At 49.8% G+C, this 13,641-nt stretch overlaps 1 protein-coding gene across 3 annotated transcripts in view; it reads left to right on the top strand.

Moving 5' to 3' along the window:
• The first annotated feature begins 4,869 nt into the window (after positions 1-4,869).
• Positions 4,870-13,641, top strand: part of TMEM268 (transmembrane protein 268) — a 13,004-nt gene continuing 4,232 nt past the window's right edge. The window contains exons 1-7 of one of the 3 annotated variants that reach the window (XM_027650228.1): positions 4,870-5,086; positions 5,219-5,321; positions 7,558-7,850; positions 9,758-9,867; positions 10,408-10,515; positions 11,773-11,922; positions 13,224-13,334. In XM_027650228.1, coding sequence (XP_027506029.1) covers positions 7,751-7,850; positions 9,758-9,867; positions 10,408-10,515; positions 11,773-11,922; positions 13,224-13,334 — 579 coding nt within the window. In that variant the 5' untranslated portion in view covers positions 4,870-5,086; positions 5,219-5,321; positions 7,558-7,750. Of the gene's footprint in view, positions 5,087-5,218; positions 5,322-5,501; positions 5,726-7,557; positions 7,851-9,757; positions 9,868-10,407; positions 10,516-11,772; positions 11,923-13,223; positions 13,335-13,641 lie in introns of those variants that run through there. The other 2 variants (XM_027650227.1, XM_027650229.1) reach the window with 2 other exon arrangements.

The following is a 13,641-nucleotide window of genomic DNA, read 5'->3' as shown; positions in this document are numbered from 1 at the left end:
CTGGGGCTGTAATTAGTGATTTCATCCCCTTTGTTACCAGTGACAGACTCCTGCTCTGGCCAGGAAGGCTACAGTGTGTGCCCCACTTTCTCCTTTTGGTTCTTAAGTTTCCCTTTGTTAATGAGGACTTTATCCTTCCTCTCTAGAACAGTGAGAGGCAGGAGAAAAAGGGAAAAATAACCCTCCCCAATCGTTTCTCCTTGGCAAATGTGCTGTGAAGTCACTCCCTTCAGAACATGCAGAAGTGCTGCAAGAATAACAGTTTTCTGTAATATTTCCCTGAAACTTAACTGTTGAGAATAACTTTGCACTGAAGGAAGGGTTTCCAATTACTGCTCTCCAGGAAGGCTGGCTTTGTTTGCAGCGTAGAGGTTTTATTTCAAGTTGACATTCTTTTATCTTGCTCTGGGAAAGGGAGCCCTGGTGCTGTCTGAGTGCCTAAGCCAGGCTGTGCCAGGAAAATACTCTGCAGGGAACATTCTTCTGACAGAGGTATGGAGTGGGAAACGTGGCTTCTTGCCTCTGAAATCTGATTTTCTAGATGTTCTGCAGCGAGTCTGATGAGTAGGAGTGAGACCCAAACCCAGCTGCTGGTACAAATCTGTCCCCGAATTTTCCCTGCTGCTCCTCTGCACAGAGAAGCTGTGGCTGCCCCATCCCTGGAGGTGTTCAGGGAATGGATAGAGCTTGGAGCATCCTGGGCTAGTGGAAGGTGTCCCTGCCTGTAGCAGGGGTGGAATGAGATGAGATTTGAGGTCCCTCCCAGCCCAAACCAGTCTGTGGTTCTGTGATAATCCCTGATGTCTCTTTGTACCACAAGCATCACCTGTACCACAGAAAGAGCCAGAAGCTGCTTTGGGCATACCCAACACTGCCTGATACCCTTGATTTGAGGTCCCCTCCCTGGAAATACCACCTGAGTGCCAGGAATATCAGAGTCCTGGTGCTGGAGGGAGGTAAGGAATGATCAGCACTCGTGTCTTGTTGCTGCAGTGTCAGTAAGGGGCTGCTGTTCTTGATTCCTCCCAGTTAAAACTGCTCACAAATAAACACCTTCCTGGGATCAGACCAGGAGTCACACAGTTCAGTTTGCCTCTGGTCACATCCCTGCTCATCAACAATGGGTTGGAGTTGATTTTTGTGGAGGTTCTTTTCGGGCATTATCTGTATATTTGTAGAATTAACACTTGTCACCTTTACCGTGCCATTGAGAAGGTGTGTCATCTGTACAAGCACCAGATGGACACATGACACGAACACCAGGATATGAATGTCATCTGGATGGCTTAACATGCAGTCTGAGGTACAATTAGGATAAATATTTGTGCTGCTTGAAGCCAGAGTTCAATTTTGAAGGCAGGTCTATACTGACAGAGCTCGCTCCCCACTCGGCTCACGCTGTCCAGTGAAGGTCACTGTCTCCTCCTCACTGCTGCCCAGTCAAGCAAGGAGTTGAAGAGCTCAGCACCCCTCTGGAAGGGGGGCAGAGGGGAAATCAAAGCCCCCCCCCAGGCAGGTTGAACCCCTCTGCCCTGTCTAATGATGCTGGATATTTGTTTGGTCAGTTCAGAGCCAGGATGGGTTTGATCCCCCGTGCCTTCGTTGCAGTTAAATCCAAAACCATGAGAGGAGGGGCTTGTAATGAACAGGAGGGATGAAGTGAGGGGGGGGCAGTGAGGGCAGGGGGGTCCCTGGGGGATCCCACTGGGGGCTGTGGGCACAGGGCCAGGCAGTGCCCTGCTGGGACAGTCATTCAGCCCGTGTGACATGGCAAGGGGGCTGGCTCTGCCTGCCTTTGGCTCATGGGCCTTCCTGGGGCCTAAAAATCATCATTTTATAATGTTTAGAGGAGCATTTTGTGTGCTGTTTACATTTTTTTTTTTTTTTTAAAATTTTTGGTTAGTTTTAGAGAAGTTTTCACCTCTAGAGATCTTCCCTCCACCAAGGCTGCCAGAGCTCCAGGAGGGTTTGGACAACACTCTGAGGGACAGGGTGGGATTGTTTTGGGCACTTTCAGAACCAGGAGAGAGGACCCCACATTTTCCCAGTGCCAGAAGTCAGTGAGCCTTTCCCTGTGCTGCCAGGCTGCCTGTGCCAGCTGGGAACATCAGTGAATCTTTTGAGGTATTCCAGTGTGCAAGTCCCCCTTTGACAACCTTAAACACCTCATTCTTCAGCTTTTGTGAGGTCCCTGACGATCTTTATTAAAGCAGAGCTTTTTAAACACTAGATACAAGCTGGCAGTGTCTGTGTTCCTTTCCTGCTATCCCCACATTTAGGCTCCTGCCGTTTTCTCCCACATCTGACCCCAGAGCAGGCAGAATTTGGTGGCAATAAGTGACCCTAGAGAAAAGCCAGCAGTTCCTGGCCTGGGAGGCAGCTGGTGGGAGGTGTGAGCAGCAGGATGGTGCATCCCAGCCAGAGCTGGGCACAAAAACAGCCCCTTGTTTTGGCTGCCCCAAATCCTCCTGTGGTACCATCATGCAGTGTCCTCTGTAGGTTGTTTCCTTCTCTCTGCCTGCATTAAACCTGCTCAATTTTCCTCTTTCCCTCTATCTTCCTCCTCTGGAATCTCCCATTTATCAGACATCATTAGTTCTTGCATTAATAATGAGAGAGGCAAGCTTAGAACCCACTAATCCCAGCTGAGGTTTTGACTTCGAGGTATTGAAACTACTGTCAAGAACCCTCAAAATCAACATTTTGGTGAAAAAGTTCCCCCAGCTAATCCAAGCAAGGAGCAAAGTGTAATCTTTCTTTGAGGTTGAAAGGAGAAAGAGCTAATTTCATGCAGAAAAGATTGTATCTGGGACTGGCATAGGAATAGAAAATAAATTGGTATTAAATTACATTCGTCTGCCTCAAAATAATCTAATAAAGCATCTTCTGGATCAATAGCTGAATCATTATCCAAGGCACACAGTGAGCTTTCCCTCTTCTAATTTGAGATGCAAGAAAGAGGTTTTTGCATTACCATACTAAAAAGAAGAATACTTTAAGTCTTCATAGGAAAGAGGCAGAAATAGGGAAAAAAAAAGATGAGAACCACACTTTGTGCCTTAAGCAAATGTCATTTCTCATTTGAAACTTGTAATTTAGGGATATTGTGCAATAAATTTTTACATTTAATGACTGTCAATCTGTCAGCTTTGCCGAGCTGTTTGAGAAAAAAAAACCAACACAACCAACAACTCAGAGCCTGTGAAAGGACTTTGTGTGCAGGAAGGGCAAGACAAGGCTTTCAATAACCTTGTCTTCCTAATTAGGGCTCACTAGGAAAAAAATAAATAGGGAAAAGATGGCACAGTTCTCCACTGAAAACGCAGTTTCATCAAAAGAAAATGAGATGTGCCAGTGCTGGCTGCAGTGAGCACAGTCCAAAGGAGGCTGATGGAGAGAGAAACTGTGACTGTGTGCAGAGCGTGGCCAATAAAGCAGGAATCCCAGTCAGGGCTGTGTTATCAGCCTTCCAAACACTGCAAAAAGAGTTCACTTTATCAAAACATCTAGTAAATATAGAGGAGATATGGTCTCAGGGTAGGGAAAACCAGACTAAAGTGTGTATGTCTTGTTTTTGAAGCAGTAGGACTTGCAGTAGGTAGCAAAGAGCCACCTCAGAAATGATGTTAAGGACATGATGGGGGGTGAGTTTATCCCTGAGGGCAGGAGGGGTCAGAAAAGTCTGGAAAAGCACTTCAAACAGTAGGTTGGTTTTTTTTCCTGGAATCAGGTTCCCTGTAATATATTCATTAATGCAGCATGTGGAACAGGGAGTACAAGGTATGTCCCAGGCACCAAGCTGGGAAGAGATACAAACAGTACAGAGGAACTGAATCCCAATTCCAAATGATCTTGAGAAGTGGGAGAAATGATCTGAGACCAACAGCATGAGGCTCCCTGCAGAGGAGTGTAACACCAACCTGAGGAGGGGGAAATCAAATACACCAGCTCCAAGGAATCCATAACCTGCTACAGCACTGCAGGAATCGGGAAAATGGGGGGGAACTCCCCCAGAGCCAGCAAATAATTCGGTAAAGTCAGGTTGGAGCAACCTGGTCTAGTGGAAGGTTCTCTGCCTGTGGCTGGGGGTTGGAATGAGATGGGCTTTAAGGTCCCTTCCCACCCAAAGCAGTGTGGGATTGGAGCCTCAGCGAGTCTGGTGATCCCAAACTTACAGAGGAGCAGGAGTTTTCTGCTTGTGCTGACGTGCCAAGATCCCACAGGGTTTGTGGACACCTCACAGGTAATTATTGTTGTTGCTTTCAAGTTTATTGCCCCTACAGGGTTTGGCCTGGGGCATTTTCCCGTGCAGAGCTGACAGTCCTCTTTGGAAGCACTTGGGTGATCATTCCCTGCTGGAATCTTTGTGTGGGTGAGGAGAGGAGGAAACAAAGCCAAAGCTTTTGATGAGGAGCATTTACAAAAGAGCCCAAAGCTTTTCGTGGGTGGGGATTGGAGCTGGTGACAGCAGCAGGGTTTATCTGATTTTTCTCAATACCTGGACGGTGTTGCTGTGCCAGTTCCCAGATCCCAGTTCCCAAGATCCCATGTAAGGAGCTTTGGAGTCATTCCTGTGGCCTGTGCAGCCACGTGGTGAGATGAACACATCACTCAGCCATGCCTGGGGCAGGCAGGGCTGCAGGAACCCATCCCTCCAAGAGAAGGGTGGCCTTTGCTCCAGGAAGTGTCCACAGGCACTGCAAGAAGCTGCTTTTTTCAAATTTTTTTTCAACCATTCACTAAAACTAACAGTCCTCAAGACACTGGATTTGCTCTGTTCCAACCCTCCATGGATCCTCCAGCTTTTGGTGAGCTCTGAAACCACGATTCCCACGCCAAGGAGTCTCCTTTTCGTGGTTTTTCTCAGCATTGTCTCCTTGCATGGAAGAAACAACTTCTCCAGCACTTGAAGCTGCTCTGGAGGGTCCATCTGACCACGTGCCTGAGCCTTCTGCTTTTCTCCTGGAGTTGCTGGAGAGGAAACTTGCTCCCTCTCAGCCCAGCCTCCTGGTATGAGGAGGGCTACAGTTCCTGCCCTGCGTGTTATCCCTGTTCCTCTGGGCTTTGACGTGACCTTTTGCCAAATGTGAGTGACCTGTTGTCAGCCTCGAGATCTTCATCTGCCTCTTCTGGTGTCTCCAGCCCTGTCAGGGGTGTTTGGCTTTAATATTCCCACAGCAACTAATCTGATGTAACTGTGGGATTTGTGCTTTGTTAGTTCTGCTTGGCTGATCAAGGAGGAGGAGGAGGAGGAGAGACTTCTGTGACACTGCACAGGCTTCAGGGTCCAGCTCCAGCTCTGGCCCCCCACCCTGCCAAAGGTGAGGATAATTCCTGGGGGGGTGGGGAGTTTCTGCTCCCATGGCTGTGCCTTCAGCGTGGGAACACTTTTGAGGAACCACAGAGGGTTAAAACCACATTTCTGAAAGCAGCCCAGGGGAACAGTCACATGCACAAGGGAGATTTTGCAAGTTGGTGCTTGCAGCTCGGGGTGAGGAGAGGGAGGCAGGGGCTGAGCTGTGCCTGGTTAGTCTGTGAGCCAGGGAGACACAGGCAAGAGAGGGAACTTTCCCAGCACAGGCTGGGGCTGCAGGACCAGAGACTTCCTGCTTGGTGGTGGCACCTGGGTACTGCAGAGTGGGACAATGGCACAGAAAGGTCAGGGAGGAGGAGGAGGAGGAGGGAGCTGAGCTGCCTTCCCAGGACCGGGAGCGAGCTGGACCAGGTAAGGCTCTGCTGGCAGCTCGGGAAATGAAGCAGGACTGGCTGAATGTTTCTCTGCTGTTTAGTGAGGGCTTGGAGGTGTCTGAAAAAGAGGGTCCACAGCCTGAAGGAGGCAAAGTCACCAGAGAGACGTTGGCATTGCATAAAAAATAGGAAGAGATGTTGAGAGACAGAGCCTGGGAGTGCAGGAGATGAGAGGCTGCTCCTCCAGCTGGCACAGGAGGCACCAGAGGAAGATTTGGGGGGGGCAGGGGGGCTCCACCTCCAAAATGGGCAGTTCTGCAGTAAAAGGTAGCAGAGCCAAATGAGGTCTGTGCTGCACAAAGAGGCAAAAGCAAAGCTGCTTTGGGCAAGGAGCTTGTCCTGGCTGGGGAAGGCTATTCCTTCCTGCAGCTCCCTGATGGGCTGGGAATGGCTGAGCTGCCCTGACCTGCTGCACCTTCACTCTCACCTCCTGGGGACTGTCCTCCAGGGACCCCAGATTCTCTAAGACATCTAAGCCACAGAGCCTTGATTCACCTCTAACTTGATGTGCCAGCAGCAGCAACAGGTTGTTTGATTTTAAGTAGGTTTTTCTTTAGTTTCTAATTAGATTTTCCTCTAGTTCCCACTGTTCTTTCACTCTTTGCTGCTGTTTTCTCTGGGCTTTTCTGTCTTGATTTTCGTTTTCCCTTCTTGTTTGATGCTAACCTGAAAGGACTGATGGCAAAAGGGGGGAAGGAGGGAGAAAATTCACCGTCTCAATCCACCTTTTGGTGCTGGTTCATGTGCTCTGTAACAACGTGGCTGCTCGTGGGAGGGCTGTGCTCAGAATTCAGAGGAATTGCTCCTCACCTGAAGAGCAGGTGCTGTGCCCACCCTGTGCACACACACACTGCACACCTCCTGTGCAACATTTATCGTGGTTCGTCCCCTTTAAGGGTGAGTTTCCAGCCCTCTGAGGGGGTTTTCCTGCCAGCAGAACCTCTCCTGTTTCTCTTGCCTCCTTTCTTGCCGGGGACTATCCTGGCTGTGTGCAAGGGGGGAACTGCAGCAACAACCCCCAGTCAGAAAGAAAACAACCCTCTTTGGAAGGAGAGTGGGGGAAATCCATGTGGGACTCTCACACCAGGAGACAGCAACAGGCTCCTGCTCCACGCAGAGGTTAAAAAGTGGGTGATGTTTTTGGAGAGCTGGTGCGGATGTAGCGGAGCCACGTGAGGGGGAAGATAATTGAAAAGTAAACTTCAGTCTTCCAAGCTTTAATAGCCGCCCACAGGTCCTGGCAGTGGTTTAGAGACTTACATCAGCAGGCAAACCCGTGGGCACAGTGCCTGCTGTGAGAACCTGCCCGTCGGCTCCTGGCACTGAGGGGAGAGGAGAGGAAAGCAGAGACCCTCAAAGGCTTTGCTGCTCCGGGTGAGAGCTCCTGCTTGGCTCTGCCTTCAGCAGAGACATTTTTCTGCCTGATCTGCACTGCTCCCTCCGTGAGGAGGGGATTTATCCCCGGCTCGGTGAGCGGGGTGTGGCGCTTCCAAGGACGGGGTTTTCCACCGGCTCCAGGTTCCGAAAGAGCCCGCTGGCTTCACAAGGAGAATTCCTGCCTGTTCTTGACCAATTCCTTACAAAATACGAATGCTTAAGGATGTCAGGATAACTTAAGGAATATTTAAGGACAACTTTTCCAGGTATTAACAGACAACAAAGGTAATTGCAGCAGGAGGCGAGTGTGTGCTCACTGTGCTCAGGGCTGCCCAACACCTGCCAAGTGCAGGGTCCAAGGAGCAAAGTCACTGCTGTTATCCCTTATTTGCTGTCTCTGCAAGATTTAGGATTTTCTTTTTCTCTTTTCAGGGCTAAAAAAAAAATGCCTCCTGGCTCGTGGAAAGCAGGATCTCGAGGGAGGCAGCAGTGGGAGTGTGAGTGAGGGTTTCACAGTCTGCTGGCTGCTGGGGGGGCTGAGCTGGTGCTTCTCAGCAGGGAGAGAGATAAATGCTGAATTTCTCACACCACAACAGAGAATCCCTCAGGGAGAGGCACCTCCAACATGGCCCAGAAAAGCCAAACTGGCAGGACTGGGAAAAATGGGTCCTCCCTCCTCTACTGTAAGAGTGATTTAAAGGAAGAATCCCTGCAGTGGGTGACAGGTGAGTGGCTTGTTGATGAAGAGAGAGGCAAATCTGAGCACAGGGCCCTTAAAATAACCACAGACAAACTTTTTCAAAGATGCTCTTTAACAGCATCTCATTTGCCAAAGTGACTGAACAGTGTGGATGTTTCAGCATTTTGGGAAGGGGATGGAGACACTCTGACTTTTTTGGAATACCCAATATATAGGAATGAATGGACATCAACCTATTGAAAATCTGGACCCTGGAAGTCCTTTTCTCCTGGCCTTCCAAGACAAATTTGGGAAACTTGACCTGTAGTGTGGGCAGCAGGGCAGGGGGGGATTCTGCCCCTCTGCCCCCTCAGGTGAGACCCCCCTGCAGAGCTGCTCCAGCCCTGGGGAACAGCACAGCAAGGACATGGAGCTGCTGGAGAGAGTCCAGAGGAGGCACCAGGATGATCAGAGGGCTGGAGCAGCTCTGCTGGGAGGAAAGGCTGGGAGAGTTGGGATTGTTCAGCCTGGAGAAGGGAAGCTTTGGAGTGACCTGATTGAGGCCTTCCAGAGCCTGAAGGGAGCCTAAAAAAAAGATGAAGAGAGACTATTTCCAAGGACCTGGAGTGACAGGACAAGTTGGAATGGCTTCCCACTGCCAGAGGGCAGGGATAGATGGGATATTGGGAAGAAATTTTTCCCTGTGAGGGTGGGGAGGCCCTGGCACAGGTTGCCCAGAGAAGCTGTGGCTGCCCCATCCCTGGAAGTGTTCAAGACTAAAGTCCTGGAGAACAGGAGAGCTGGGCCCAAGGTTGAGGCCATTTGTTTTATTTTTGCTTTATAATCATCACCATCTCCACTGCTCTGTGCCAGGAGGAGATAAAGCTCAGCAAACAAACAGCACCTTGTGATCCTGGAGGTTCCAGCTGCTCCTGCTCTTCCCCTTTTGGCTCAATGGAGTCACACCCCATTGGAATTGCCTCGTTCCATGTGGCATCCCCTGCTCCTGAGCAGTGAGGAGATGATGAGGATGGAAATGAGGGAGAAGGGAAAGGTGAACACGTGGTGTTCCACCAGAACAACACTGGAAGAGCACAAAGTGTCAGCAGGAGCAGCCCAGGGGACACCCAGCTGACCTGGGAGCTGCAAAGGGGAAGGAAAGCTGAGGGAAACATTTCAGTGAAACAGGATCTGAGCTGAACAAGCCACTTCCTCAGACCTGAACTCTTTCTCCTGCTGTAGCACAGCTTGTGTAAGCTCTAGGTGGATGCCAGATGGGATGCCTGGAGATCACAGCTCTCCTGTGCTGCTCCAAGGCTGCTCCTCAAATCTAGGACAGGCTGTCCTCACAGTTTTTAGGCTCCTGGCTGTGACTGGGATCTCTAGCTTACAACTCTGAGGTGACACTGGGAAGCTGAGGGCCTTGAGCTGATTCCAGGAGCACTGCTGGAGTGGGGAACTGGGCACTGGAGGATCAGGGGGGAGGTTCCAGGGTGGCCCTGCCACATCCCAGGCAATGTGATTGCTGGAAAGCACTTTAATTTGATTGCTCCAGCTGTTGCTTGTGGTGGGTGGGGTGGGCAGGCCAAGGGGGGATCTCTAAGAGGTAGATCAACCTTAACAACCCTCAGCAGCCTGAGGCCTTTGTCCTTTCAGTCAGGGATTGGTGGGACAAGACATTATCTGGCTGAAGATCAGAGCATCATGTTATCTCTTGTTATCTCTGCTCACTCCTGGAATGTGTTCAGGGTCTCCTCCCTTTTTGTGGGTTGTCTCCTTACATCAGGCTGCTTCCAGAGCTCCTTAGAAATGTCCAAGGGGGATTCTGGATCCTTTTCCAACACATCAGGGTGGTCTTAGATTCTCAGCCTTCCCTTTGCCATGTGTTTCTTGGCTGCTGGGAGAAAACTCCCTCTGCAGTGGGGTGCTCATGGCTCCTTTGGGCTCTTGCAGAACCCCTCAAAGACCAGGTGCTCCTGGTGCTCAGCATGGACAACACCTGCTCCACCTCCTCCTTTGACATGGAGCTTTGTGCAGAGAAGCTGAAGGCCCTGGGGGTCCAGGTGAGCTGCCCTGGGGATGCTGTGGGAGTTTAATTCCAGCTAGGTTGGCATCATTTGCATTCACAGCCACATCACAGACAGCTTGGGGTTTTTTTGTTTTGAGAGGTGCTTGTTTCAGCTCAACTTCAGCTGCGAGTCAGCTGGGGTGATCTTGGATTAAACCTCCATGAGGAAACTCTTTGAACATGGGTTGGAGTGAATTTTGCTTGGAAGTCACTCTGCTGGGTCAGGGAATCCCTGGGACAACCTGTCTTGTCTTGTCCCTCCTCATAAAAAAGGCATTTTTCCTCCTGTGCCTTTCCCTGCCCTTTCCAGGCAGATATTCCAGGCAGATTTTCCTCACTGCAAATGGGGCAAGAACACAAGTTTTTGGTCTGTGAGAGCTGCATGGGTGGGATTGGAGATGCTCTCTGTGGGAGGGGACACAGACTCGGGTTGCAGTGCCAGGCTGGCCCCACGAGGTTTGCCCAGCCTGGGTCTGGGGGGACTGGGAGCCCAAACTGGAGGGTGGCTCTAGTTCTGTGTTTGCTCCCTGAGCAGGTGCCATTGGATCAGTGGAAAAACTTGATCCAGGATGGTGTCCTGAAGCCTGAAGTGAGGAGGTACATGTTCTACAACTCACGGGCATTCCAGATTGCCATCGCCGTGGTGAGGACAGGGGGGATCTCCAGGCACTGCCCGAGGGGCACCAACACCTACCCCTGGTTTCCTTGTGCCCAGGGAGGGGTTGGGCAGGGAGGAAATACTGGTTTTCACCATCCTAGTGGGTTCCTTTGGCACCAACCCCCTCCAAACACTGAGCCCCAATTCCTACACTACTAGTGAAAGAAGAAGAAGACAGGTATGATGGCTGTGCAAAAAAACCCAGGAACTAAAACAAGGAGCTGGATTTGATCACACCCTCAGCACTCTGCAAACAAAGTACTGGCCTGGCAGCAGATGGTGGGGTCTGTGGAGGAGCCTCTCTCACCAGAAGAAGATGAGCAACTCTAGGCAGTCCCCTCAGTAACCAGAGTTAACTGGTCCGTTGGTCTAAAATAGCATTGGGACCAGAATATCTTCAGATTTTTAAAATCAAGTTAAAAAGCAGATCTCCCAGGTCACAGAGTTTCTGTAGGTGGAGGGCAAGGCACCTCCTCCAGCCTCTTGCTGGTACAGTCCCACCAAAGCAGGTTGTCCGTGGCTGAGGTAGCTGAGATACCTACAACAGGCCTGATTTTTAACTTTTTCTCCTTTCACTGATAGTGTAGGGATTGGGGCTCAGTGTTTCCAGGGGTTTGGTGCCTGTTTAGTGCAAATAAATTATGTTATTACAAGCTGATGCTGTGACATGCTATGTACACATCACACTTGCTTCCAAGCGATCTCCTGCCCGAATACTTGCTGTCTGAAGTAAAGAAATTCAGTTTTTCCCATCTTTATGGAAAGACCAAGTTTGTCAGCCCTTAACATAGTCCTTGATCCCGTTTCAGTGTCCACTGTTTGAGCTTTATTGTAATTGAGTGATCCCTGCACCACCTTGACACAGGACCTTTCTAAATACAGGACTATTAGAATTATTACTAATATGCCTCAGTGAGTGCATTTCTTCTCTAAATGGAAGAACTCAGTTGAAATCCTTCCTGGGTATGAATCATCATTAATAATTCACTCCCTCTGTCTTTGGTGACTGGTGATTTTTTACAATAAACTAGAGCTCACTCAGTCCTTCCAGTCCTTTCTTTCCCTTATTTATTATTGGAAAGCCCTTCTGTCCTTTCTCACCCTCTGAAAAATCTCGTGTGACTTAATTTATGACGAGAGGGAAGGGAGAGAGGGACTGTTGGTTTTCTTCTTTGTGTGACTTTTCTCACTTTCACGGGTTTGTGACTATCCCCAGTCTCTATTTAATTATTTTTTTTCTAGATTTTCTACATGTCTCTCTGGACAAACTTTTACTCCACGGTCCAGCTGTGTTCCTTTGGACGCTACTGGGTGTCCAGTGTGCTGGTGACCCTGGCTGCTGTGGCAGTCACTGTACTGGTCATACTGGTCATTGATCGGCGCCAGAGGAAGGTGAGAGGAGGGAATTGTGTGTGGGAATGTGGAGCAGGAGGAGCAGGACTCCTGAGGGGAGTTCTTCCCTAGATGCACACTAAGAATATAAATTATCCAAGGGGGAAGGAATATTTTTACAGCATTCAGGGATCAGGTTGAGGCGAGGGATGTTGTACAGCCAAGGGAGGGGTTGTCATGGCTGAAATGCTGGAGCTGCTCAGGTTGGCTCAAAGCTCCTGCTGTGGCTGGAGGTCATGGAATGCTTTGGGTGGGAAGGGACCTTAGGATCCATCTCCTTCCAGGGACACCTTCCATCATCCCAGGTTGCTCCAGGCCCTGTCCAACCTGGCCTTGGACACTTGCAGGGATGGGGGAACCACAGCTTCTCTGGGCAACCTGTGCCAGGGCCTCCCCACCCACAAAGCCAAGGATTTCTCCCCAATATCCCACCTGACCCTGCCCTCCCTGTGTGATGCCATTCCCCCTTGTCCTGTCACCTGACCCTGCCCTCCCTGTGTGATGCCATTCCCCCTTGTCCTGTCACTCCAAGCCTTTGTGACAAATTCCCTCTCCAGCTCTCTTGGAGCCCCTTCAGGTACTGAGAGGCTGCCACAAGGTCACCCTGGAGACAAACCCTTGCAAAGCACAGCTCCTGCTCCCACAGCTGGTGGGAAGGCACAGGGGCTCACCAGCAGCTGTGGACAGTCCTGGCAGCCTCTACTACCTCTGGAATTAATGGAATTGTTTATTCCTGCTCTGGGGTCGAGGTCCCACAGCAGCTGCCTTGCAACAGAACAACAGAAGTTGCAATAAAATGATAACCCCAAAGCAGATTGGGCAGCAGAAGGAAGCAGGGAGGTGATGTTGGTGTGAGAGAAAGCACCCACAGCCTTCAATATTATTGAAGAATAATATTGCAAAGGCTTCTTTCAAAGTCCAGAGCAGGCTTTTGAAATGGATTTTGGAGCAAATGAGTCCTCCAAGAGGAAACCTGGTGAATGTGGGGGTGCACAGAGGTTCAGGAGAGGAGTCCTTCCCTCAGGGACTGCTGGGGGATGGAAGGGAGAACATGACACTGGAAGTGAATTCAGCTTCAGACATTTTGTCTATGACAGAAATAAACCTCAGTGGGATTTCTGACTGCTGCTGGTGAAGAGGCCAATCCTGATGGCTGGTGACACCCTGCCCTGCCCACACTCTGCTCATGTCACTGTTTTCCTGTCAGAAACCCAGGATTTGGGATTATCCAGCTGCAGTTTGTAGCTTGCCCCAACTTTTCTTTCGTAGAGATGTTATTTTTTTCTTTCATTCTCTCACAGATAAACGTGAACACAGATGTGAGGCTGGCAGCTGTCAATGAAATCTTTATCAAGCACAGTTTAATTCTGGGGATTACAGATGTCCTGGAGGGGCCACACAACATCCTACAAGTATCCTTTGTGTAGGGAATTGTTCATATCCCTCCTGGGATGATGTGGAGGTATTTAGTGATGTTATGATCCAGAGGGTGGGATTTCTACGATGTTTTTTTCATTGCATGGCCTGAGGAACTGGGTATTTTTATTTCTCCTGTAAGTGGTGATTGAGTTATGCCCAAAGTCAGTTGGAAATAATGAGTGTAAAGGACTGAAATGAGATTCCTTAGGGCAGACAATTACTCCTGGAAGTGTGTTATACTTAAGGGACAGTGATGATTCTCACTGTAAGCAGTGACAGCAATGTGCTTATGGCAAAAAA

The sequence above is a fragment of the Corapipo altera genome, unplaced genomic scaffold (assembly GCF_003945725.1).
Source record: "Corapipo altera isolate COAL_440 unplaced genomic scaffold, ASM394572v1 268, whole genome shotgun sequence".
NCBI lineage: Eukaryota > Metazoa > Chordata > Aves > Passeriformes > Pipridae > Corapipo > Corapipo altera.
Note: the sequence above shows the minus strand (reverse complement) of the source record. Positions and strands in the feature narration are given on the sequence as shown.